Source organism: Etheostoma spectabile, chromosome 17 (genome assembly GCF_008692095.1).
Source record: "Etheostoma spectabile isolate EspeVRDwgs_2016 chromosome 17, UIUC_Espe_1.0, whole genome shotgun sequence".
Lineage (NCBI taxonomy): Eukaryota > Metazoa > Chordata > Actinopteri > Perciformes > Percidae > Etheostoma > Etheostoma spectabile.
The window spans coordinates 19242135-19266230 of record NC_045749.1 but is presented as its reverse complement, the minus strand read 5'-3'; the positions used below and the strand labels follow the sequence as shown (position 1 = coordinate 19266230).

General features: G+C 42.3%; 2 protein-coding genes across 6 annotated transcripts in view; one reads left to right on the top strand and one right to left on the bottom strand.

Annotated features, from left to right (window-relative positions):
* marchf5 (membrane-associated ring finger (C3HC4) 5) overlaps positions 1-7749 on the top strand; it is a 31359-nt gene extending 23610 nt beyond the window's left edge. The window contains exons 3-7 of one of the 3 annotated variants that reach the window (XM_032541057.1): positions 448-578; positions 904-1087; positions 1564-1730; positions 2993-3146; positions 7732-7749. In XM_032541057.1, the coding sequence (XP_032396948.1) occupies positions 448-578; positions 904-1087; positions 1564-1730; positions 2993-3109 (599 nt within the window). In that variant the 3' untranslated portion in view covers positions 3110-3146; positions 7732-7749. Of the gene's footprint in view, positions 1-447; positions 579-903; positions 1088-1563; positions 1731-2992; positions 3664-7700 lie in introns of those variants that run through there. The other 2 variants (XM_032541056.1, XM_032541054.1) reach the window with 2 other exon arrangements.
* The window catches only part of ide (insulin-degrading enzyme), a 37294-nt gene continuing 18146 nt past the window's right edge, over positions 4949-24096 (bottom strand). The window contains exons 15-25 of one of the 3 annotated variants that reach the window (XM_032541030.1): positions 23776-23920; positions 20878-20988; positions 20544-20664; positions 19182-19273; positions 16814-16925; positions 13975-14142; positions 13220-13492; positions 12301-12362; positions 9460-9532; positions 9296-9363; positions 4949-7971 (exon numbers count right to left, since the gene is read on the bottom strand). In XM_032541030.1, the coding sequence (XP_032396921.1) occupies positions 7876-7971; positions 9296-9363; positions 9460-9532; positions 12301-12362; positions 13220-13492; positions 13975-14142; positions 16814-16925; positions 19182-19273; positions 20544-20664; positions 20878-20988; positions 23776-23920 (1321 nt within the window). In that variant the 3' untranslated portion in view covers positions 4949-7875. Of the gene's footprint in view, positions 7976-9295; positions 9364-9459; positions 9533-12300; positions 12363-13219; positions 13493-13974; positions 14143-16813; positions 16926-19181; positions 19274-20543; positions 20665-20877; positions 20989-22915; positions 23061-23775; positions 23921-24096 lie in introns of all 3 variants that reach the window. The other 2 variants (XM_032541032.1, XM_032541031.1) reach the window with 2 other exon arrangements.

The window sequence follows — 24096 nt, the reverse complement described above, 5'->3', positions numbered from 1 at the left end:
AGTACAGCCTGCTCTGACCCCTCTTGTACAGGATGGATGGATGGATAGAAAATGGCATTTGATATAATATCAGTGTTAGGCTCCAGTCAAAAGTCCAGTATATGGCTACACAATATACTGTTTTTTTTTTTTTTTTTTAAATTCAATAAAATGTTTATGTTCATAAAAATGTTGGAAATTATTTCCTTTTTTAAATTCAAGCATTTTTTTGTTTTTAGCAGTCCAGACAGCAGCAGAAAGGCAGAACTGAGTACACTTTAACATCTGTGAATTGCAAGTAATACTGTTAGCTCGATATTCAACAATGTTGTTGCATATTTTCACCATATCGTGTAGTCTGAGTCCAGTATCAGTTGGTCTGTGCACCAGACTGTCGTAAGAAGAACGTCAAAATAAAAGTTGCCAGTGTACGAGTTGGACTCACTCTGACCTCTTTTCCTCTTCCAGGCCCCGTGGTCTACGTGCTGGACCTGGCTGACCGGCTCATCTCTAAAGCCGGCCCCTTCGCCGCCGCCGGCATCATGGTGGGCTCCATCTACTGGACGGCAGTCACCTACGGCGCGGTCACTGTCATGCAGGTGTGACCAATGATCCCTCCCCCCCTCGCCCCCCAAGGTTCTCGGTTACAATAGGCCCGGTCAGTCGAGTTAACGCCATGACTTTAGCTGACTTATTAAATCATAATGTGCTCAAAAGCAGTTTTGCAAGTCATGAATTTCTATTTGGATATTATTCATTTTGCAGAACTGCAAATAATGTGACTTAACTGGTACATAACCATGTGCACAACAGCCTCTGTTGTGCTTCTCCTTTGCTACTTTCTTTCCATAGTGCAAGTAAAAGTCAACTATTTTCACGGCTTGGCTGTAGTTTTCCATCCTGACCGTCCCCTCTGCTCTCCAGGTGGTGGGCCATAAGGAGGGCCTGGACGTTATGGAGCGGGCCGACCCTCTGTTCCTGCTCATTGGCCTGCCCACCATCCCCGTCATGCTGATCCTCGGCAAGATGATCCGCTGGGAGGACTACGTCCTGCGTCTGTGGAGGAAGTACTCCAACAAGCTGCAGATCCTCAACAGCATCTTCCCAAGTCAGGAGACGCACGTGCACCCACTCACTTGAACAAGTCTTTATTCTTTACTATCAGCAGTGTAGAACTTTGAACTGGATCTGGCAGTCGTGTTAAGCCGCAGCTAGAGCACGGTCTCCACTGCTGGGGAAACGGACGTAGTTTCTTTCACAATTTTAAAGGATGATAAATCCATTTAAGAACCCGAGGTAGTGTCAAAATGGATCCAAAACAAGTTTCAAACACAGGACAGTCAGTTAGCAACACTATTGTTTGTGATGAACAGGTGTGTCTTCACTTTGCGACATCACACACAGTAACCTGTGCACATCATCACAAAACCAGTCACTGCCACTGTTTACGCTCATTTTTATTAAAGATAAACAGGCAGTACCATCAGATCTCAGGCTCTTGAACTGACCCCTTTCTGCTTTTTAGATGAGCTAAAAATGCATGTTTTCAAATGGCTCCCTGCGGCTGTCCGTGCGTGTCTGCAGGGATCGGCTGCCCAGTTCCTCGCATCCCGGCAGAGGCCAGCCCCTTGGCAGACCACGTGTCGGCCACACGGATCCTGTGCGGCGCCCTGGTCTTCCCCACCATTGCCACCATCGTGGGGAAGCTCATGTTCAGCAGCGTCAACTCCAACCTGCAGAGGACCATCCTGGTGGGTACAATCCCAAACTCCTCCTGTGCCCGATCCAGGAAATAATGAATACTTATCAAGAAATAATACAATCAAGTGAACTTCAGAGTCTCCAGCCCTCTCTGCTGCTGTTAATAGATGGATGATTGATAATAATTCATGAATTTAAATAATTCTGTAGGTGTACTACATGTTCCCTTGCTTTCCCTCTTTAGATTTGAAGGGAGCACGGCACCAATTCTAGTTAATTAGTGATTCCAGTTCAGCCAGTGTTGACGGAGCAAAATGTGAGCCGTTGGTACACAAGAGGAACCCCGGCGCCTCGCTCTCCTAGCGCTGAGGACGGAGCGGTAACCGGAGTATCTCATGTGATACCTCTGAACACTCGGTGCTTATCCGCTGAGCTCTGTGAGGGACCGAGCTCACCAGACCAGTTCAGAGTTCAAAACACATTTGTAGGAACCACATTAGGGCCGCACGATGATGGCCAAAATGGTAATCACGACTATTTTGATCAAAATTGAGATCACGGCTATCACGATTATTTGTGGATTTTAACCATATTATACCATATTCAGCTGTAACACATGTTTACATGAAAATGATCTGAAATACATAGCCTAGGAGAGTAAGAGGAGCGATCCAAACACAGGCATGGCTTAACCGAAGATATGGGTCATGTAACGCAAAATTAAACCATATCAATATAAACAACTAGGAGCAAACACTTTCTGTTGACTAACACGCTTCTTTCAACTCACAAAGTAACTAGTACTGCAGTACTAGTTGTATTGTACGTGTGGAGGAATAAAACTAAAAAAAAAATAATTGCAATATAATGTTGAGGGCGTCACAGCAGCACGACGTTGGACTGCTTACAGCTGCAACAAGCTTCTAAAAATAATACTTTTTTCCAAAAGAAAACCTGAGAATCATCAGTCGATATTGCGAGGTTTCTCCTTACCAGCAAACATTTAGGTAATCTCCAAGAAAATGTCTGAGTCACCATAGCCGGATGAGAGAACAAGATGGTGATTACATTTTCATTTCTTCACCTCCTTAGAAATTGTTGCCCTTTTATTTAAAAGGAGAAGCTCGGTATTAAGACAAAAAGACATGAGCCTTAAAATGAATAATTGACAATTTGTCAGAACAGTAACCTAACCACTGCTAACGTTCTCATTTTGGAGTAAGAAACAATCATGACACTAAACGAAAATAAGCTCCTAAGAAGCCCCTTTTTAAAACACCTTTTAATGTATTATTTTTTTCTTTCCCTACAGGGAGGCATCGCCTTTGTGGCCATCAAAGGGGCGTTTAAGGTGTACTTCAAGCAGCAGCAGTACCTGAGGCAAGCCCACCGCAAGATCCTGGACTTCCCTGAGCAGGAGGAAGCATGAGGAGGCTGCGGCGTCCAGAGGGAGGACAGCCGGTCCAGCCACACAGGATTCGGACTGTCGGACTCTGAACAGGAAGCGTTGGTGAAACCGACTTAGGATCAGTGTCGGCCTCCCTACGCCTCAGCCCTTCTGGAGTGATTCACCGCACAGCCGCTGACATCCATGCAAGGATCCCCACCGCCGCCACTACACTGTTTTTAAACTGGACGCTTTCATAAAGTGAAGACGGATAACACTTGTGGACACAGACTGGAGCATGTTGCCAGTCAGTGTGCAGTTCTAGACACACATCGGATCAAGGGCGTCGTGCTGTGTGACTTCTGGGTGGATTTGCTTCCACAACCCCGTAACTAACACTTATTGTAAATGTACTATATTTTAAAGATTAAAAAGGCGGGCCATGTGTAATTTAGAAAGTTTTATAATAATAATAAATGATTGTTTTATAATTATTTCAAAGATTTGAAAAGTCCCCTTTGCCTATGTTTGGGGTTTGTATTAAATGAAACTGTTCAGTGTGGTGTAGAATGTATTAATGATAAAACAATAAATGTCTAAATCCTGATGCAGTACGTTAACCCGACCCTTGGAAGCATTGAGAGGAAACGTTTCTTAATGCTTCTCTAAAGAGAGAAACCCACACCTAACCCACTGACCACATAGGAACTTTTAGACACTATTTAGGGGGGTTTGTTTTTGTTCAAAGGCCTTGGCAGCGTTTGTTGGCTGTCGCTTTATCTCCATTTAACAAAATGCTCGCATGTGATGTGTCCTAAAGCTACAGCACTTGGTCGAGCCTGTTGCCAAGAAACAGTTTACCAGATGGGTGGACGGATGATATGGATGCTTTTGGTCTTCTGAGCCTTTTGTTGGACTGAAAAGCTTCGGGAGACTCGGTGATGATCCAGCACTTTGCTCTGGGGGATGTGACACTTCTAACAGTGTGGATATTTTTATTTAAGCTACAACTCCACTTTATTTCCCCCAACATGTGATGCTAGGACTGTTGTGTTGCCTGAGTGGTTGTGAGGTAATTACCACGCAGACGTAAGGGAAGCTTGGACGCTGGTCATTGAAAATGAGTCACCGGGGTGGCTGATGTTTTTGGCAGGACTTTGGTGAAATTGAAGGGTCAGTTTAACCAAAGGACAAAAGCCATATTTTCTCACAACTGGTGACATCCAGCTTTGCAGATAGCTTTGGATTGACTTGCCCAGGTTTTTTTTTTTTTTTTTTCTGCCTATGCCTTTTAACTTATTTTTGAAATGTTTGCAACCATTTCTTCAAACGTCTTTGAGACGTCACAATAAAAAGTAACGCCATTTCTCAAGTCACATTGCTGTTTAATATTTAAATACTGTTCCGCAAAATTGAGTGCATTGGGGGGGGGGGGGGGGGGTTATAATGGACATCTCTAAACCTGGACAAATAAAACCAAATACTGTCTGTATTAGGTATGTGAGAAAAAAGGCTTTTTGAATGTTAGTCAACAGTGCTATAAGATAGTAAATGGTTTTTTTTCATTGGAAGCATGTGTTTAATAAATGAGCCAGGAGACATTAAACGTAACTTCCTGTGACTGAAAAGGCATGATGTGTAACCAACCCCTCTGAATATTTAACCTGAACATACACTGTAGCTGTGCCTCTTTTACAGCTTTCCCTTGTAGATCCACTGTCAAGTTTCCAATCTGCCAAAATCGTGTGAAGGTCTGTTGTACAGATGTGTCAGAGTTTTGAGTTCCATGGTATCAGTTCTGTGAATAAATGTATTTTTACAAACATCGAAGTGCATATGTTGCGCTTGGGAGGGAAATGCTGAATTCAAATAAACACATGGTTCCATTCAGTAGTTTTAATTAGAAACACACACAGGAGACAAAAAGAACAACTCAAAGCCAGCACACTCGTATCACCAGCCAATCAGTCTCGTGTTGCCAAAGACATTAGAAATTAAAATATGCTCCAGATTTTCTAAATGTAAACTAATCAAGGTAACAGTGCACAGCCCACCCAAGCCTGATACGTAATGTCAGTTTCCTCCGAATACTAAAAACTGCTTAGTCACCATCCCCAGGTGACAGTTGTGTTAAATAATAGCAGTCCAACATCACTAACCTCAAATTATGTTTTTTGGGAAAAGTGATATTTCTACATAGCAACTAATTTACTTATTTAAAAAATTAATTCATGGCATGCATGCTGCTCATTCTGTATAATTGAAAAGAGCATGTTCTAAATAGTGTGTTCAGTTAGTGAGGTGATTGATTCAGTGAAGATCAATTATAGCCCATATTTAAGGAAGCAAAAGTTCATGCTGGTTATAGTGCATTTCACACTGAAATACTCAGCAAAATGGGTTTTCCAGACATTGCTCTGAGGAACAGCGGACTTTGATTAAAAAGTTGATTGGAGAGGGGAAAACAAGTGCAGAAAATTATAGGCTGCTCAGCCAAAATGATTTCAAATGCCTTGAAATAACATCCAAAGCCTGTACGACATGGGAAAAAACAACCGTCTACCATTCGAATGGATGGAAGAATAACCCAAATGGCAAAGGTTCAGCCAATGATCCGCTCCAGGAAAATCAATGAAGACTTAAGGTACCTGTGAGTACTGTTAGGATCAGAAGAAGACTACGTGAAGTAAAACTATCAGAACAAGTGCCAGGAGTTGGTCGACTCCATGCAACACAGATGGGAAGCAATTTTCAGAAACTACATATTGGTGCAATGATTCCACCTAAAGCAAACCCTTGAGACATTTTTCAGTTGATACAGTAAATGTTTCAATGCAAATACTATTTTACCATTCCTTTTCTACAACACAGACTTGATCAATGTTTTGATTTGGAATTGAATGGCCAGTGTTCCCAAAATTTTATGGAATATCTATTACATGTAATTAAGAGGATCTAAGCATTTTGAGCATTATTCCCTTTTTAAAAACACACTGCTATTATTCTGAACACAACTGTATGCTGCTGCTGGTTGTCTTTGGGTTTCCAACCGCAAAAGGCAATAGTGCCTTTAACCCTACTTGGTTAATTGTGTTGATCAGGTTGAGACATAGCAAAATGCTAAATAATCATACAGGTGCTCCCTTACAACTTTCTTTCTCTTTCTTTAAAACTGCAGCATCGCGTGAGCGACCAATGAACTGAGAACTGGAACGGCGGGAAAGGAGTGGAACAATTAAATGATGACTATGATTCTCGGCTCTTTAAACAGAGTGGTTGACACAGCAAAGCTGGTTAGCACCTGAGAGAGCAGGTCATGCTCGCGAGGCCCTGACATCACTACCCACGCGCCAGCGCCACTCGCAACGGACACAGTCCTCTTGGCGCTTCAGGCTGGATTCTGGCCTCAGCGTGGGTCCAGCTGCTGGAGCTGCTCAGCAGTGCGGAGACATCTCCTCGCTGTCTCACACCGTTCCCTGTCCACATCATTAGCTTTATTGCTTAGTGAGAGAAGTGCATATTCAGAAGAAGAAAAAAAAAAATTAGACTGGAGATTTTCTTTAACCCCCTTTAGACACCAACATGAAATGTTTCTATTTAGAGAGAAAAAAAAAAAAAAGGCTAGCTGCTATGTTGTTTTTACCACTCTGCAGTAAGAGCCAGAGGACAGTCTAGCACATTCGGTGGGGTTTAATCCTCCAGGATTGTGCCCCGGGTCAGACCAGGAGCAGCCAGATACCTATATCTGATGCCCTTGACCGGAAAGGCACAAGCCGCAGAAAGTCTCACACGCAGACAAGAATAATGACACTCTCTGTGGAGATTAGAAAAAGAACACGGGGAAGACCAGTAAGGATGTGATCACATTTAGTGATGTGAACAAAGTACTGATGTACTAATGACAGACTGATAAAATGTTTTTATTTGTAATCAATTGCTAGTAAAACTGTTAAAAAAAAAAACAGCATAGAGGTACCCCTGAGGTGTCTGAATTACTGTAAAATGCAATAAACATTTTTTTTTTTTTTTTAAAGCAGCTCCTTAAGAGGGTCCTAACACTTTACCAGTTTACAAGTAACATTTCAAAACCAGCGGATTAAAACCATAATTCTAAAAACCGGTATCAATTTGAATTAAAGGAAAGAGTCTTTCGTTCCGTTAACATTTGCAGGAGAGTCGAGGTGCCTCAGAGTTACATGGCAAACATAACAGTCCAAAAAAAAAATAAAAAAAATAGATAAGACCTTCATGGAGCTGCTGATTTTACTTCTACACGCCCCAGTTCATCACAAAAACAGCTATCCATCCTCAAAGCAGCATTTCTGAATAATTGAAATAAAACGCCTCCTCCTGTGAAGCTTCTGCCGTATACTTGAACTTGTTTAAAAAGGGGACTGGCCCTCATCTCTTTTTTTTTTTTTTAGGTTGTTTCTATTTCGCCTGCACAGTACTGGGATGTGTGTGAGTGTTGCTTCTCCTTTGAGAGACTTCTAACACGACGTGAGTCTGGTGTGAACTCTATCCTTATCACAGCTACGTCGACAACCACGGCTAACTTTGTGATTCCAAAAAAAAAAACCACACATTTGTTTCAAAGCATCTCTTCTAGTGGCTCCAGCCTGCCACACCTGCGCACACACACACACAACTGCACGCACACACACACCACACACACACACACCACACAGATGGAAGTCTTCCTGACGAGGGGAGAGGGGGAGCGTAGGTGGAAAACAGAGTGGGTTCCCTGGCCGTCCCCCTTCCCGCCGACTCCGTGCTGCTGCGTGGCGACCTGCCGGCCTCCTCGCTCACAGTTTGGCCGCCATGAAGTTGATGTGAGGCTTGACCAGGGGGAAGAGGGGCAGGCTCCTCTTGAACTCCGTCATGTCCTGAACCAGCGTGGGCTGTTGGGAGAAGAAACAGTAGGCCGGTCAGAGGGGCATTCCCACTGACGCCTGGCGTCCTTTCCTTGGTTTGTTTTTTCAAGCCTTAAACTGCATTTGGTGCCGATAGCCAAAAGGAGCAACAAACACGTCGTTTCCAAGGTAACCAGTGAAGGGAACCCAACACGGTTAGTACTCTAACTTAGCAGAAGGGCCTATGATGTCAGTGGGCTTCTATCAGCAACAGCAAAACCTTTTCCCTTTTGATTTCAGTCGGCTTTCACTTGTCACAACAACTTCCCCTTAGATGTACGTAAACTTTTCCCTTTGAGTCGGTTTATTTTCACACAGAAGAATCCAAGCTACCCAACATGCAATGCATCCCTACAAACCACGTGAGAACCATTACTCCGCTTATTGGTCAGATGTTTCTAGGACAGGGCGGGAGCAACAAGGTAAATACAGGAAGGGCCTGTGTTCTGGACTAGTGCATATTTCTGAGTAGTCAAGCGAGCAGTCTCTCACGTGTCCATCCATGGTCAGAGTAGCTCGTCAAGACTTCTGCTCTGCTCTGGCATATAGAGTTTCATGTTTCAACAAAAAAGGCTTCAGTACAGAAGACAAAAAGCTGGTCAGAGTTTATAACAGCAGAACATGAGTAAAAGAGCTGTGAGAATATTTCCAGCTGATTGATAGGTTTGATGCTTTGAGATTACTGCAGAGGAGCACGGTGGGATCGGACGTTAATGCATTCGTTGGGGCTGGGCATTCATGGAGCAGGAGCATATTACAGTTTCTCCGACACTGCGCCTCGCCTTGTATGTCGGTCCCTCTTCTGCATATAGTTCTTTGTCCTAATAAAAAAGGCTAAAAAGAAACTATAGACTGGTCAATGAAATTTAACGCAACATGATATAGGAAGAGTCCTGTGCTGGATGTTCCATGACACTTGTTAACAGCAGAGTCGGTCAGTGGCTTCATCTACTTTTAGTAGGATACTGTGGTTTGGGTTATGCTTAAATCATAACAGGTTTGACTCGAGCATAATGTACATAAATGTGCTATTATAGCCGCTATATCAGCTTTCCTCACTCGCCTCAGCCCTTGCTACTTGCTCCCTCTCCGTGCCCATTTCCATTCTCACCTCCTATAAATAAAGGGCAAGAATCTTCAACGTAACAAGGTCACACAGTCAATCAGAAACATTCACCCACTGCAGTACTCCTCGCACCGGGCGACAGCATGGGGTCGTGTCGTTGGCTCACACTGACTTGAGAATGCTCGTGGTTGGCCATATGCTTCAATGAGAACGCGTTTACTGAGACAGAAATGATACAGACCTGTCCTGTGGCAGGGAAGGAGCGGGGGCCAGGTTGACATCATTCTGGGCAGGGAACTCTCCCACTATCGGACCTGGTGAACACAGACAATAACGCACAGGTCAACCCGACACTCAACGAACCCACCGGGCGTCTGGATGAAACCAACCCGTGAAATACAGATACTCACAGGAGTCCATCTCTCTGGACAGGACGTGCACGGACACCTTGTGTCTCTTCGGGGCTTCGACAGTCAGCCGGTCCTGCGGGGACATAGGACAGACAGGTGGGATGACGCAGGGAACACTGTTGCTGGGTGACTCGTTTTTCATGACAAACAGCATCATTACTACCAAATTTAGAATGTTATTATATTTGAAATGCCAAAATCTCTCTCTATCTATATTCTATATATATATATTTTTGGGGGGTATAAAAACACATCCAAAAGTTGCAATGACTCATCATCACTGTATTGAAGAGACTCGATGTGGCCTGGATGACCCGGTGTTTTTCACACTGAGTCTGGGAGCTGTAGTGACAGCCCCGTGAACATTTAGCTACACAGTCTGGTCTCGTCCCCGTCTCCGGCTGGGGGATTATATTAGACTGAAAATGTGGCTCCTTTGCAGCCAGACGGCGTCAACTCTGGCCACCACAAAATCACGAAAGAAAAAGAAAATGCTCTGCGATAGCAGCTTATATGACATTAGAAATGCATTAGGTTTATTGTGCATGGGGCCTGTAATTCTGCTTGGCTGAGATAACGTCAATTCTTTCAGCCGCTATGTGTCTTTGGCCCTTTATCTCCCCCCCCCCCAAAAAAACAGGCTGTCTGGCTGTCATCAAGGTAGCTGATATGCTGTCAGCGGCCTGTGTAGGAATGGGGACCGAACTTAGATATGGTTAAGCATCAACCAAATTGCCTCCATATTATCGAGTTTTGAAAAAATGCCTTGTCATTCAATACCTAAGGAGGAATCTCATTAGGGTCAGCGAGCCAATAAGCATGCAGCATGCTTGTGTCAAGATCTATTGATGCTGGTGATTGGATGTCTTGACTTAAAAAGCACAGAGACGGGGCTCACGTGTGTGTGCTGTATTTTTTAAAGACTGGCCTACAATATGAGTCACATTGGTGTAAAGGAGCTGAAAAATTAAATCTATATATTTGTACTGTAATGTGGTAATTTCTCTGTTAAAATGGATTTTAACAAATGGGTATGAGAAAAGTATCGTTCAGGAACCTGTATCAAAGACCTGGACAATACCCAGCCCTAGTCCTGTGTCAGTGTCACCTCCAGCTATGAATAGAAGCAGTAGACAGGAGGAGATAAACGATGATTTCAATAATACGGTACTCAGCAGACTTCAGGTGCTAATTTATGTTTATTACCTCCACCAAGGAGGTTATGTTTTCGGTTTGGTTTGTTTGCCCGTCTCTCAGCAGGACTACCAAAAAACTACTGGCCCAATTTCTATTAAACTTGGAAGGGTGAAGAATGGGCCAAAGAAGGAGCCATTTAATTTTGGAGCAGATCCAAATCAGGAGGCGGGTCCACATATTTATTGTCACTTTTAAAAACATTGCGAGGTAGGGCGAGGCCTTGACGGAGGTCTGCACGTCTCCAAGTGGCCTTCAAGTTCAATTATATTTGGAGCCGGGGGACTTGCACAGCTGTAATGGAACGGTTGAGTTTGAACTTCCATGACAACGGGGCAAACTCCAGTGTGATATGATCAAAGGCTCCAAAACAGCAACTAAATGGACCTGGCGGGTGGACAGTTTTCAGAATGAACTTTGAACCTCAAATGACAAACACAGAGGGCTATGGAAATCAGTCCATGTGTTTAATAAATAATCACACTGACCAAATACTGTCCAGACAGTCCAACACTGAACACATAATTTGTCAGATCATACGATGATCAAATTGTATGTTTAATTAGTATTTTTAAACTAAGGTGATGTTAAAACATAAAATGGCATTACCCTAACCTAAACCATTAAAACCAAAGGCAACAGATATTAACAATGGACTGTGTCAGTGCTAATTTTCTCTTAGGAAACATGCATTTAAAATGATTGATAGACCTTGTAAATATTTCATGACTCATAAAATGTAGGGTTTATTGTTGTATTTTAGACACCTCTGCTGTCAGTACAGAATTAAACACAGCCAAAGTACCACAATTAAAGTCAAATGAGCTTTATAATTTAAGGCTATTCAAATAAAATTGTTACTGCTGGAGGAGTAAATGCACCAAGGGAGTAATTTTAGAGACATTAGGTTGTTATTGTCATAATAAAAGATAAGCTACAATTCTCAAAGCTCAGATTTATTTGGTGTTTATGGTTTTAATATCAGCTAATTACATGTGAGGATTAGAATATCTGACCTCCGAATGTAATAGGAAGCCGTTAGTGTCGCTTTACCAGACCCTCCTCCAAAGCTCACTGGAGGAGAGTCCGGCTACTCCACATAGCATTCGGAGATGGGATGAAAACGTGCTCTGGTTTAATGGCATTTCTTTAAACCAAGCACAATGATCATGGGAGGGCACTAAACTTCGCACAGAGCTGCCGCAAAATAGTCGTGCAAGAGAAAACTGAGATTGGACAGATAGTCTAGCTAGCTGACTGGATTCACAATGCAGAGATCTGAGAAGCAGTTAACAGAAGCCCTCAAGAATCCACCAAATGTAAAATTCCAACACAGAGAAAGCGGAGGGAAACGGAAAATACATGCATCTGGGGCAAACCTTGAAGTGGTATCGACTAGGAAGCCATTAACCTAAAGTGATTCCCAGCCAACTATTTCATCATGCTATGTCTCTATAGAGAGCCCTGATAGCTCATAACATAAATATACGTATAGATTATTTTTTTTGTTAAATGACCAGCAGTTTCCTTAGAAAGTCAATATTGGTTTGAACCTGAAGCAAACAGACCCCCCATTTGACAGTTCTGATGTCTGTCCAATGTAGTCGAGGGAAGAGACATTGTATGACATAAAGTTGTACTACTTACTCTGTAGAAGTGCATTATGTTTTCTTTACTTAGAGTCTTCAGATAGGACACTTCGGTGTTATCTGCAACACAACAGGGGAAACAGTTTGTCAGTGAGTTGGTCAGCTTTATTTTTGGTCAAAATGACTGATGCTGCATAATAATGCCACTGAAAGCACAAGGTAATACGTTACATGTTAGTGTGTTTAATTGCTTGTGGAAAATTGATATTTGAGACTTGAGCCGCCAAGTATAATTTCACAATGTTAATTTTTGAACAGTTTGAGTAAACCAAAGCATTCTGTAACATAGAACCCAACTATGTTAAATAAGAATCCTTTTATACAAAATGATTGCTGAATCAATCACAGGGAAACAATTACCTAACAGCAGTTCTCTAGCTCTCTCTTTCACAGTGGAAGCAGACGGTGTGTAAGCGGTGACTGATGGGGTGTGTAGTAGGTTTTGCCGTGCCCTTGGCTTTAAGCGTGTTAGCTGCCCTCTCCCTCCCGACCCCCCGACCCACCTCGAACATTGCTAGTATCAGTAATCACCACCGCTCCCTTGGCAGACTTTCAGTATTGCCATCACTCAGGGCTTTAGGCAGATTACCAGTGAATCAGGCCCATTACAATCCATTATAGCGCTCAGGAGAGTGCAGCAAGAGAGAGGTATGCGACTGCTGCAGATTATTTCAGGGTTGAATCAATCCAAAATGGGTGCAGCTCGAAGCAACATCTGGCTAACCTCTGGGACTGACCAAAACATTGATAATTCTCAAGAACCTGTAGTTGACTTTCTACATAACCCAAGCCCTTTATATAACTAGATCAAAAAGAGTTTAAAAAATATTTCCGTATACCTTAAAAGGGCACATTTGGTCCAAACCTAAACATGATTACAATTTTGCTTTGAGTGAAGGACAGCTGGAAGGTCTCACCTCTATCAAAATTATACTGCTGAGAGATGATCTCTCCCCAGTACTTGGCACACTCGGCAGACAGCTTCTTAGGCTTGTCCAGGCGGCGGATGGCCAGGGCCTGGATGTGTTTCTGGAAGGCTTCCTCGCTCATCTCCTCCACAGCCTTCTCCATGGTGCAGAGGAAAGCCTCCACGCGGCTCTCCAGGTAGTGGGGTGCCTTTTCCGACTGGATGATGAAGCGCAGGCCTTGCACTCCGTTAGCCCGCCGGGGTCCACTGAACACAATGTAGCCTGGGGAGTGGAGAGGGTAGGAGGACAGACCGGGTACTTTAGCTTGTGCAGAGAAAACTGCCATTCCACTCTCGGGGTTAAAAAAACATTACAGTAAGGATTTGGTGAAGCGTCCTCATTTTGTTCTCATCATTGTCTCTGTATTTAACTTGATATTAGCTGTAGGTCTGGCACTAAAGTTACAGCACTAGTTCCTAAAAAAGTGGTTCAATCCATTCATTCTCTAAGTTATTAAACATCATCATGGTTGACAGCACTTTAGAAACTTCACTCTAGTTTGTGGTCTTTACATAGCAGGCATCTAATTACAAAATGCAGATTAAGGCTGCATAATCCTCAAAGAAAATGCCTGTATAAATATTCATAACCTGGCAGCAAAAATTAACAACTTCCACTGTTTTATTCTCGTCTTTGCAAACACTTTTTTTTTTTATGTTAACTGCCGCGGATGATGTGTTCTACATCACTTTCTGTGGGCTCACCCAGCTGTTCTTTGGTTCTCAGTGTGTTGAAGCAGGGCTCAGAGATGATCTGACAGAACAACTCCAGCAGCATGTTGTCGTGGGTGTTCTGCATGTCTGTCTGATAGTAGATCTCAATGCCGCAATTGTTGTGCACCTCGTTCCTCTGCTGGTAAACATACCAGCCACCTGAGAGGAACAGAACAGTGTTTATTCTTTTCAGTACTGTAATCATACCAAGTAAACCCATTCATTTGGGGAATGCATTATTGACGAGGGAGGGGAGGATATGTATGCATTTTGTATATCTGTATATATCAGATACGGGCACTGGAGAAAAGAGTTGTTTGTATTAAGTAGTAATTTCATTACATATTGTCGTAATGCTCCTGTTTTTTTTTTAAATTTTTTTTTTAAAGAAAACAGATTATTATCCCCGGAGTCCTTATGTTCTTTTTTCCCCAGCATGTTCCCTTGGATCAGAGAGGCTCCGAAATCAGGGTAGCAGCTGTCGCCATGGTCCCGCTACACGTTCTGTGATGCCATGTTCAACTGCTACACTGCGGTGCCCTGCTACGTCCTGCTACGTCCTGCTACGCCTTGTAATGCCGCACAGCGTCCTGCTATGCCATGAACTACCACAAAGAACTGCTACAAACTAATAATTTTTTCTATTTTTGTTATTGCCACTCTTCATTCTAACCCCAACCGGCCCGTCAGACACCGCCTACCAAGAGCCTGGGTCTGACCGAGGTTTCTGCCTAAAAGGAAGTTTTTCCTCGCCACTGTCGCACTGTTACTTGCTCTGGAGGAAACTACTAGAACTGTTGGGTCCTTGTAAATTCTGGAGTGTGGTCTAGACCTGGTCTATCTGTAAAGTGTCTTGAGATAACTCTTGTTATGAATTGATACTATAAATAAAATTGAATTGAATGAAATTGAATTATGGAATAGGTAGGAAGACAGAATATGATGAGCATTCTAAGTTTCTTTCTGGTATGTCAGTGCAGATCAGATTGACACAAAGTCTAGATGATTCTGTCAAAAACGTGACTAGGCCGTGCAGGGATACGTTGAGAACTATACTTCAATGTAATATAGTGACTTAGCCAAAACTAGCCTCTTCATTAACCCACAATCCCCTGTGATGAATTAACTCTCATATACATGGGAAATAATTTCACCAGCCTAGCTACATATATACACTGTATATATAAAATCCAAATGATGATCCGCATTCAATGTTGCCTTAAGCAACACAAGTCATGTTGGCAAAAACTGATGAGCTGTTTCACTTGGAGATATGCAGTCATGCCTGAACACTTTGCTTAAGGCATAGAGGAGTGAAGCAGGAAAGTTCAGACAGAGGACAGTAGTGACACTACGGCAGAGAAAGACAGTCTGCTGAATGCCAACATTGGGCTTTTTCGTCTTCTCTTGCCTTTCATCTGTACTAAACACAGAGGAGCCACTGCTTTTGCATAGGGGTTTCCCCTATGCAAAGATTGATGGCTCCTCCTGTAGGGTTAAGTCTAAGTTATTCTGATCAAGCTCTCTTTGAATAGAGGACGAGTTGAGCTGGGTAGTGTATGTGCCTTTATGTACACGCTGACGGAGCACTTTGGCTCTGCGTTCGGAGAGTGTCATGTCCACAGTCCTCAACATCTCCTTAACTCTCCTCAACCGGTTAAAAGTTTTACTTAAAAAATAAATAAAATAAGCAACATTAAAACATTTTGGAAAGATAAGCTCTTTGATTACAGCTACAGTTGGTAACTTTCACTGTCAAACTGTCACTATATCTCAACAGAACTACAAATCAGATAATCTGGGAAAACAAAATCACATTCCCCTGCTTCCTCCTGGGGCTCCTAATAGCATAGGGAAAACAACCAATCAGAGCCCAAAATACTGATGTGAAGTGTGAAAATGTCAGACATTGTGTGTTTTGTATGGCCAAAGTTAAACACACGGTCAGACTTTCAGTCAACTCAAAAGAAGTAAATAGAGCACACTAAGAGGGGAAAACTACCTACTACTTTAAATGCCCAAATCAATCATTTTTTGTTTTCTGTGTCCTTGTAACAAAAAGCCTGTTGGTCAAATTAAGAAGTGACAGCATGCTCCAAAATTGTGTTTAAATTGTGGGCATTGGGCTTTCTTTCTGACTACATTTGGATCACGTGGTGACTTTAACAAAGATTAATGTATAACTGGACAGATTAATGGGAACGTTTGGCTCTAAAGCTTTCAGCTGTGAGTGTAATAATGCGTTTCTCTGATAGACTGTCAGCCAGTCCGTCATTTCATAATCCAACTTTGTGTTTACATCCGTTAGGTCCTTTTCCTGCACTCCTGCTCATTGTCTGACTGGCAGTCTGGAGCCAAGCCTGGAAATACCCTTGATGAGACACAGGATGTGTCCAGGTGGCCACGCACAGCTCTGGTTTTCCTCTCCACACCGCTCAACTTTCCTAATTTAATCAGAAAGCAAGCACAGGTGCTTTGCTTGGCGTTTGTGCATTCATCTTTGAGCTGAGGGGAAGGTGTGTGTGTGTGTGTGTGTGTGTGTGTGTGTGTGTGTGTGTGTGTGTGTGTGTGTGTGTGTGTGTGTGTGTACGCATTTTGCCCGATGACGTCCTTTTCCAGTCAGTGACTATATGCTCTTCAGAGGGAAATGAGGGATGTTGAATTTAATCAAGTCTTCACAAACGCATGACAGCGTCACTGATGACGAGGGAGAAAGCTCTGGGTGGGAACTCTTTTGCATGGTCGCCTTGGAGACAGCCATGACTGGCAAATTATGATTAAGAGTGCCTTACCAGTGTGTGTATGGGATGTGGGGGAGTACTGGACCTACCGTCTGGAACCTGCACCTCTCTGTAGCGTATCAGTTGGCTCGGCAGGAGGGGCTTTGTGTGAGCATGCTCAATGAGCGTGTCCTCCACCATTTGCATCATGCCAAGAGCAGACTAGAGAGAGAACAGGGAGGAAAAGGAAAGTACTCTAGTCACAAAGACAGCATATTTGAGGGCAATTCTACTCTAAGAGCTAATCATCATAGCTAAATGGTACATGATATTTTCCAATTGAAGAATTTGTAATTTAACTTTCCATTATGCACAGTCTTCTTTAACAGGGCTGCTATTTCAGTCAGTGACTTTCTATGTACATTACCCAGAATTGCTTCTGACATTTCCCAAAAAGCTGCATTAGCTGAGACCAGAATTAAAGCTGAATCCAAGAATTATTGGACCTTTTCCACCCTCAATTTGTTGATTTAATCACTAACGGATTGTACTCGCATGGGAAAAGCTTTGCTCTCTCAGCCTACAGCTAAATACTACAGTGAGGTTAGCTTGATATTCCATATTCAAGGTTTCCCCCCTTCATTAACTTGCTATGCAGATGGTTTGGACATTCTTTTTGCAAAGTTTAGGATACTTACACTTATAAGGGAGAAACAATGAACAGAATTTAGCTTTCGAAGCATCAAAATAATCCACAGCAAAGTATGTTTCCAGAAACAATGTACTGCTTACTCAGGACAATCCACAGATCTCCCTGTGGACACTTTTAGCATTTGCTTTTAACCGTCAGCAGAAAATAGTTTAAAAATAGTTATATTCAGTAAGTTTGAAGTTGATATCTCACTAGAAGATATGTCACACAACTTTATAGATAAAACCAAAATCGCTACAGGTTTAAAATGTGGGGGGTTTACAATTTAGAACAGCCTTTTTAAAATGACAGAGATATCTATCTATCCATCCATTCATCCATCCATCCTTTGGAAAGTGTTAAACGTAAAGTATGCAATTTTCTGCCACTAGGTCACCATGGGGGTCTCTCAATCGAAACACAGACTTTTGATGATGTCTTGAAGTCTTCATTGCTAAACAACCAATGGGAGCGGACGGCAACTAGGGGGGACCGGAGGCCTTAGTGCCAGACACGGGCGCCAGCACCTGGGTTCTGACTTGGTGTGTACCCCGACGGATCACTTAACTTTCTGTTATTGCTGTTAGCGTTGTTATTACCAACACTGGGCTGGCTGTTGTCCACTCTCATTCCAACTGAAGGTTTTTCAGCCCAGGGCTGTTAACAGTGGTCAAAACAATCATACTACAAATGACTATCAGCGTGTCGAACATTAAAAATATTTCCTTACGGTTTAAATACAAAGTATTAGCATGAGCCACTTAGCACACTGTAGTATTGAAATGTATTCATAAATTAGGTCTCTACTGTATTACTGTGTTGCAAAGTAGCATGTAATTTTAAAAAAAAATTATGCTGTGTGGCAGAAAACTGTCTTAATGTTATCAAGTATATTTCTGTGGCATTGTATGATTTACAATTACTCTCCGACATATCATCTGGTGTTACTGGGCATTTTCCGTGTTTTGTTAGAAGTTAGAACAGCTAGAGGGGTCAAACGTTTTATGACAACATTGACAGGCAACCAAATGACGCGCTATGTGTCATTAATTAAATCATAGAAATATCTGGGTTTGATTGCTTGAAACATTTAGGATAATGCAAGTACACAGCTAAAAATGTGGAGCGTTTACATGGGATGGACTTAAGCTGACAGATGTTCTGGGTCGGACTCGTATTATCTGAAGTTGTGCTTGTGGAACAAAGTTTCCTTAATTAAATGTGAGGGGAGAGGGACATGTATGCATGGTAATAGATTTAGCTGTCTTGCAAAAACAAATTAAAGATCCATTGCCAACAGCTTTCTTTTTTAAAATCAATTTTTTTAATGTTTTGTGGGGATGTTTTCCAGCCATCTAACTGAATAACTGGCCTGCTTGTCTAACATTAAGTACAAATTTCCCATCAAAACAAGACTACCCAATTTTCCATCCACCACACAGCCTCATATTATATGGCTTATTTGCCAAACTACTTGGTCAGTTCCTTCTCTGGCTTGATAGGAGCAGGCCTTCGACGACAAAATGGGTCATTGCTCCCACTGGGGAGTCTAATTCTCTCTCCACCAGACTGTAACACAGTCATCATTACAAGCAGTAAGGTGGGTGCTGTGAGAAGAAGAGGCCTCATGTGAAATCAGCCTTGACCTCAGAATCTTATAAGAGGTTTTTGACAAAAATCATCTGTGATACCTGTATACCTGTGATGCATTCAGTATTCACTGAGAAAAAGGCAAAACGTAGAGCTTCGGTACTAAAGCAGTAAAAACACATTGACTATTGACAAACCTCCTTGGTGATGTTGCCATGGAGAAGGGCTTCAATATGTAGACGTGACAATAGCTGAGGTATGAAGGCCTTGAGGCGTGAGAGAGTTACATCTGGAATACAAATCACAGACAACAGCAATCAATCAAAAACAATTTCCTGAGACTAAATAAGGAAAGAAAAACATAACCAATAAGTGTGTGTGTGTGTGTGTGTGCGCACGCGCGCATATATTTTAATTGCACAGCATTCCAGTCACAAACAAGACAAACAACGGTCACACGTTAGACAAACAACCAAGCCCTGTAAAACACAGACACACCCGTACAAAATCAAGGCTGTCTTAATGTGGCCAATCTGAATTCAAGCAACGTCTGACCTAAATTCAAGGATAAGCTTCTACAGGGACACACAATTTATGTTAATGGTTGTGTGTCCACAGAAACATACAGACTTTAAGTCTGAGGTTAAGGACACTGATAAGGGGACATGGCATGGTAATTGGAGCCCCGGCAGTGTTTCCTCTATGTTGATGGCAGCCCGCCACGGTAAAATTTCTGCCGCCATGGTATGGGGCAGACGCACAACAGGGTTTCCGCTATGTACATTGCCGCTCCTTCAGCTGTTTGTGAAAAGTCACAAAGTCCTAATTACACAACTCTGCAGAGCCATCTGCTCTACTGAACTCAAGCAAACTGTTATCACTCTCTCTCCCTGAGCAACTGGAACTGTGACATGACGTCATCACTCGTAAAGTTGTGGCAACCACTAAAAAAGGGAGATTACTACTTGTCACTCAATCTTAGGCAAAGTGACAAACGAAACAAAAACCGCACAACGTAAACCGCAACATGAAATCCGCACTCACGCGGGTCCTGTGAAGTATGACAGCTAGTTTATTGTAAATAGAATTGTGGACACTGAATTTGATGAATTTACTGAGATTCTAAAAAGAAAACCTACACGCTGTTTTCAGGAAACGTTAATTTCTGACGTTCAACGATACGGCATTCAAATGAGGATTTAAGGAGAAGAGAAGAAACGACCAAATGTAAGGCGATAAAGAGTAGCCCTCTATTGACTGTAAGCCTAACAAACACATACCTTTAGCACAGGAATTCAAGTTTATGAAACTCAGAAATAGTGAAATTTCAGTTATACGTTTGTTCCTACAGCCACTAAGTTATTCAACCTCATACAACCAGCTACATAGCGCCAGCTAGAAGCTTCACACGCTCAGTTCTGGCCTGAAAAGAGGTTTGACTATACATTTGTTTTGCATTTCAGTCAACTCAGTTTGACCCCAAGTAGAAAAGGGACTAATACGCACAAGAGCTGGGACTTTAAGACAGAAGAAAAGAGATAAAGAGGATCCATCCTCACCCTCCAAAGCCTCTTTGAGCTCGTCTTTGGTCCAAGCAACCTCGGTCATTAGTAGACGGAGGTAGTACATGGCGTGCTGGTGAGGCTGCTCGGCTCTGAAGTTATTCAAAGACCTCATGTACTTCAGGGAGAAAAAGAAGTCAGTTCAAGGTCAACATTATGAACTATATTTAAAAAAGGAAAGAAAGAAATGTCTAAAGAAACTACTGTCTTTACTAAAATGCCCTAATGTTGTAAGGCACAGTAACAATTGATTAGATTAAGTAGATAGAGATACATAGATTCTGAATTTGACTCATAACTTTGTACTGATGGAGTTGCAGTCAGAGCTTACCGCTTCTTTGATGATATCAAAGCGCTTTTCATCTATCTCAAATGTGGCCATCTTCTCAATGATCTTCTTCAGCAGGATGTGCTGTTTGTCACTGTAACCTTTAACCGACAGCTGCAGCAGACAGTGATAGAGGACAGATGGTACATGAAAGATAAGGTCAGCCTGAAACTGTGGTTTCATTTGTTGATTTATAGGTTGTTGTTTCTTTCCAGTAGCATTTTAGGCCTTTTATTAGGTAGGACAGCTTTACACAGGAAAGGGGAGCGAGAGAGAGAGCGTGCAACATGCAGCAAAGGGCCGCAGGTCAGAATCAAACACGCTTAACGCTGCCTTGAGAACTAAGCCTCAGTATATGGGAGCACACTCTACCAGGTAGGTCAAAACCTGATTTGAAAGCTTTGACCTACCAGTATTTATTTATGTGTGCATTTATTGGCTAGCAAAATGATTGTTAGGAAAAGCCCATCACTTCCCCGTCTCAGATGGGTCACCACTGCTACAATAAATTACAAAATATGTAAAAGCACACCTAGATTTGCCTTAAATGTTCCAATAACATAAAAATGTGAAGAAATATACATTAATAAAAAGATTCCGATTGACCACAATGGTTGAAAAAAAAGGTAATAAAAAGGCTGATCTGTATTAAGCAGCACCACTTCACATTCTACTGCAGTGCAAACATATTTCACTTTGGTCTCTTAGGGAGTCAGAGCAGACACATTTTTCTATACAAATTAGCATTTTAAAAATGGAAAAGAACAGTCAAGGTTATTTAAAGCCTCTACTTTTGCAATGTCATCTACCCCTTATGGCCCTTCATGATTCAGCAAAACCTCCAGCTACATGGCTACGCTCTCAGACTCATCCCATTCCTCCCCACTGCCTGTCGCTTGGTCTCTGCGGTGACACATGTTCAAAGTAATCTCTCCAAACATCATTAACCTTGACAAACATCCGGCCAGCCACACCAATACTGCTGACTCAAATCAATTACATAAAAAGATAGCTGTCTCTAAGGACACATCACAATCACTGATGAGAGGAAGCTAATGAATGCACAGTACTACTAGGTCATGTGACAAAGGGTGCAAAGTGTTAGTGCAGGAGTTAGAAAAGCTTGACAAAGAAAAGAGCAAAACACCACCCCCGCAAACCAGTTTCATTCATGGGCAAGTTGTTACTTTGCTATACAACAATCCCTGAAACATATACACACCACTGAGAAAACTGTATTCATAAATTGGGGAAACAAAGAGGTGCCTGATTGGGCAAGTCACTTGCTAAGTCCATTAAACTTCCTGGATACAGATCCACTTCAATGTCCTTTGTGCACTTGAATCAGCAGAATTGTGTCCTTAAATATGTCAGAGAATCTGCATCATTTGGCTTTATTCCTGGCATCTTGCAACAAGACACTTTTTCAACTGTGACACATTAGAAGTGAGAGAATGGCAGCCAAAAGAGCAAACAATAAGTATAACAAGTAGGTAAAATCTTGCCATCCAGTCTATTTCTCCGTCTTTCAGACACATGTGCGGTCGGAATATATTATCCTGAAACAATTTTGGAAGTAAATCTGCAATAACAGTCATCCGCCCATGACTGAAACAGCCAGGATTCAGTGTACACTTAAAAGTATGCACATTTTAAATTTGTGAGTTTAGATACCACAGGGGCCTAAAATGAAAACCTATTTTATTAATTAATTTCAAAAACACTAATCTTAGAAACGAAAGTCTTCTAGCAAAGACTGAGGTGTCATGGCATTTAAAAATTAAATCTTAACGTAAGTAGGAATAAAACATAGTAGCGTATGACATTTCAAGAGGGCTGTATTCAGTTATCCTATAGTAAAATGACATCAAGTTGGTGTTTGCAGGGAATGCAGTAGCAAGCAGATAGCCCTTAAGGTTGGATTAACAGGACACACAGCACTTCACGTAATCAATCAATCAAACTGAGCGTGGATAACCAAGCCATTTCCACACCCTGTCAAAGCCTTTATTTCCCTCCAGACTTCAAACGGCTTACTCACGAGGATGGCATTCATCCCCGAGGCTAGGCCATACACCAGCCCGGCCAGGCGGGCTGCATATGTATACTCTTTTAAATCGTCCTTCAGTAACATGAGTAACAAGTAGGTCATGTTGCAGTGCAGGGGATCTGCGTATAGGTAGCGACTAATGGAAGGGAAAAAAAGAACAAAAATACATGTTTGTTGGGAATGAGGGGTTGTCAAAAAAGAAAGACAAGGCAAGTATGAGAAGAAGAGTATGTATATGCAGCCTCACGACCAGCTTTCTCTCCCGAAAAAACTGTCAGACAACCATGTTCTATGGAAGACTCGTGCCACCGCCAGATCAACCTTTAAATCATACATTCAACGCGGTGGGTGGAATGCCCTTTCACCTGATGTGATAAATACAGGTGTGCATTTAACGACAACACATCTAAAAGTGAGAAATGACAATGACTGGTATGCCTGACAACGTGAGAAAATAATTACCATAAGTAGTCATAAGAGGTTCGCGAAAGGCGGGTGAGAAAAAAGGGGAAAAGGACTGATAAAGAATAAAGAGGAAGATGCCAGACTGGCCAGGTCTGGGTTGGAAGATTTTTTATTTATTTTTGTTTGTGTATGGGTGGGGTTTACCACGAGTTTTGACAATACCAAACTATCATATACAGTACTTTTTGTAATGCCCGGCCTTTTTTCATTTATTGTATCACCTTGTTAGATAAAACCTTCCAGTCTGGCCATATAGATGGCTTAAAATGACCAGTCAACCCAGGCCTGGCTGAGTCACAGTAGCCCAGTCTGAGGATGATAAAGCTTGGGGACCTAAGGTCTGGGATGCAGCGTGAGGGCGATGGGGAGGAATTTTGAATACTTACATACATCCCATAGACGGTATTTTGGAGGTCATAGTTCAAGCCAGCTAGCTCGGCTGCATATGCATACTCGTTGAGGGAGTCCTTGAGGAGCTCCAGGTATAAATACGCCATGTTACAATGCAATGGGTCCACATACGCAAACGGGCTGTAGAGAAAACATCAGTGGTCAAACAAAGCAAAGAAACAAAGCGTAGACACATTGGTTTCTACATTTTCTCTCAGTAGAACCTGAAAATACTACAAGTATCATAAATAACATAGTTCTACACAACAACATACAATTAACTGTAGTTATTAGTGTTGTAACAGTACAAATGTTCC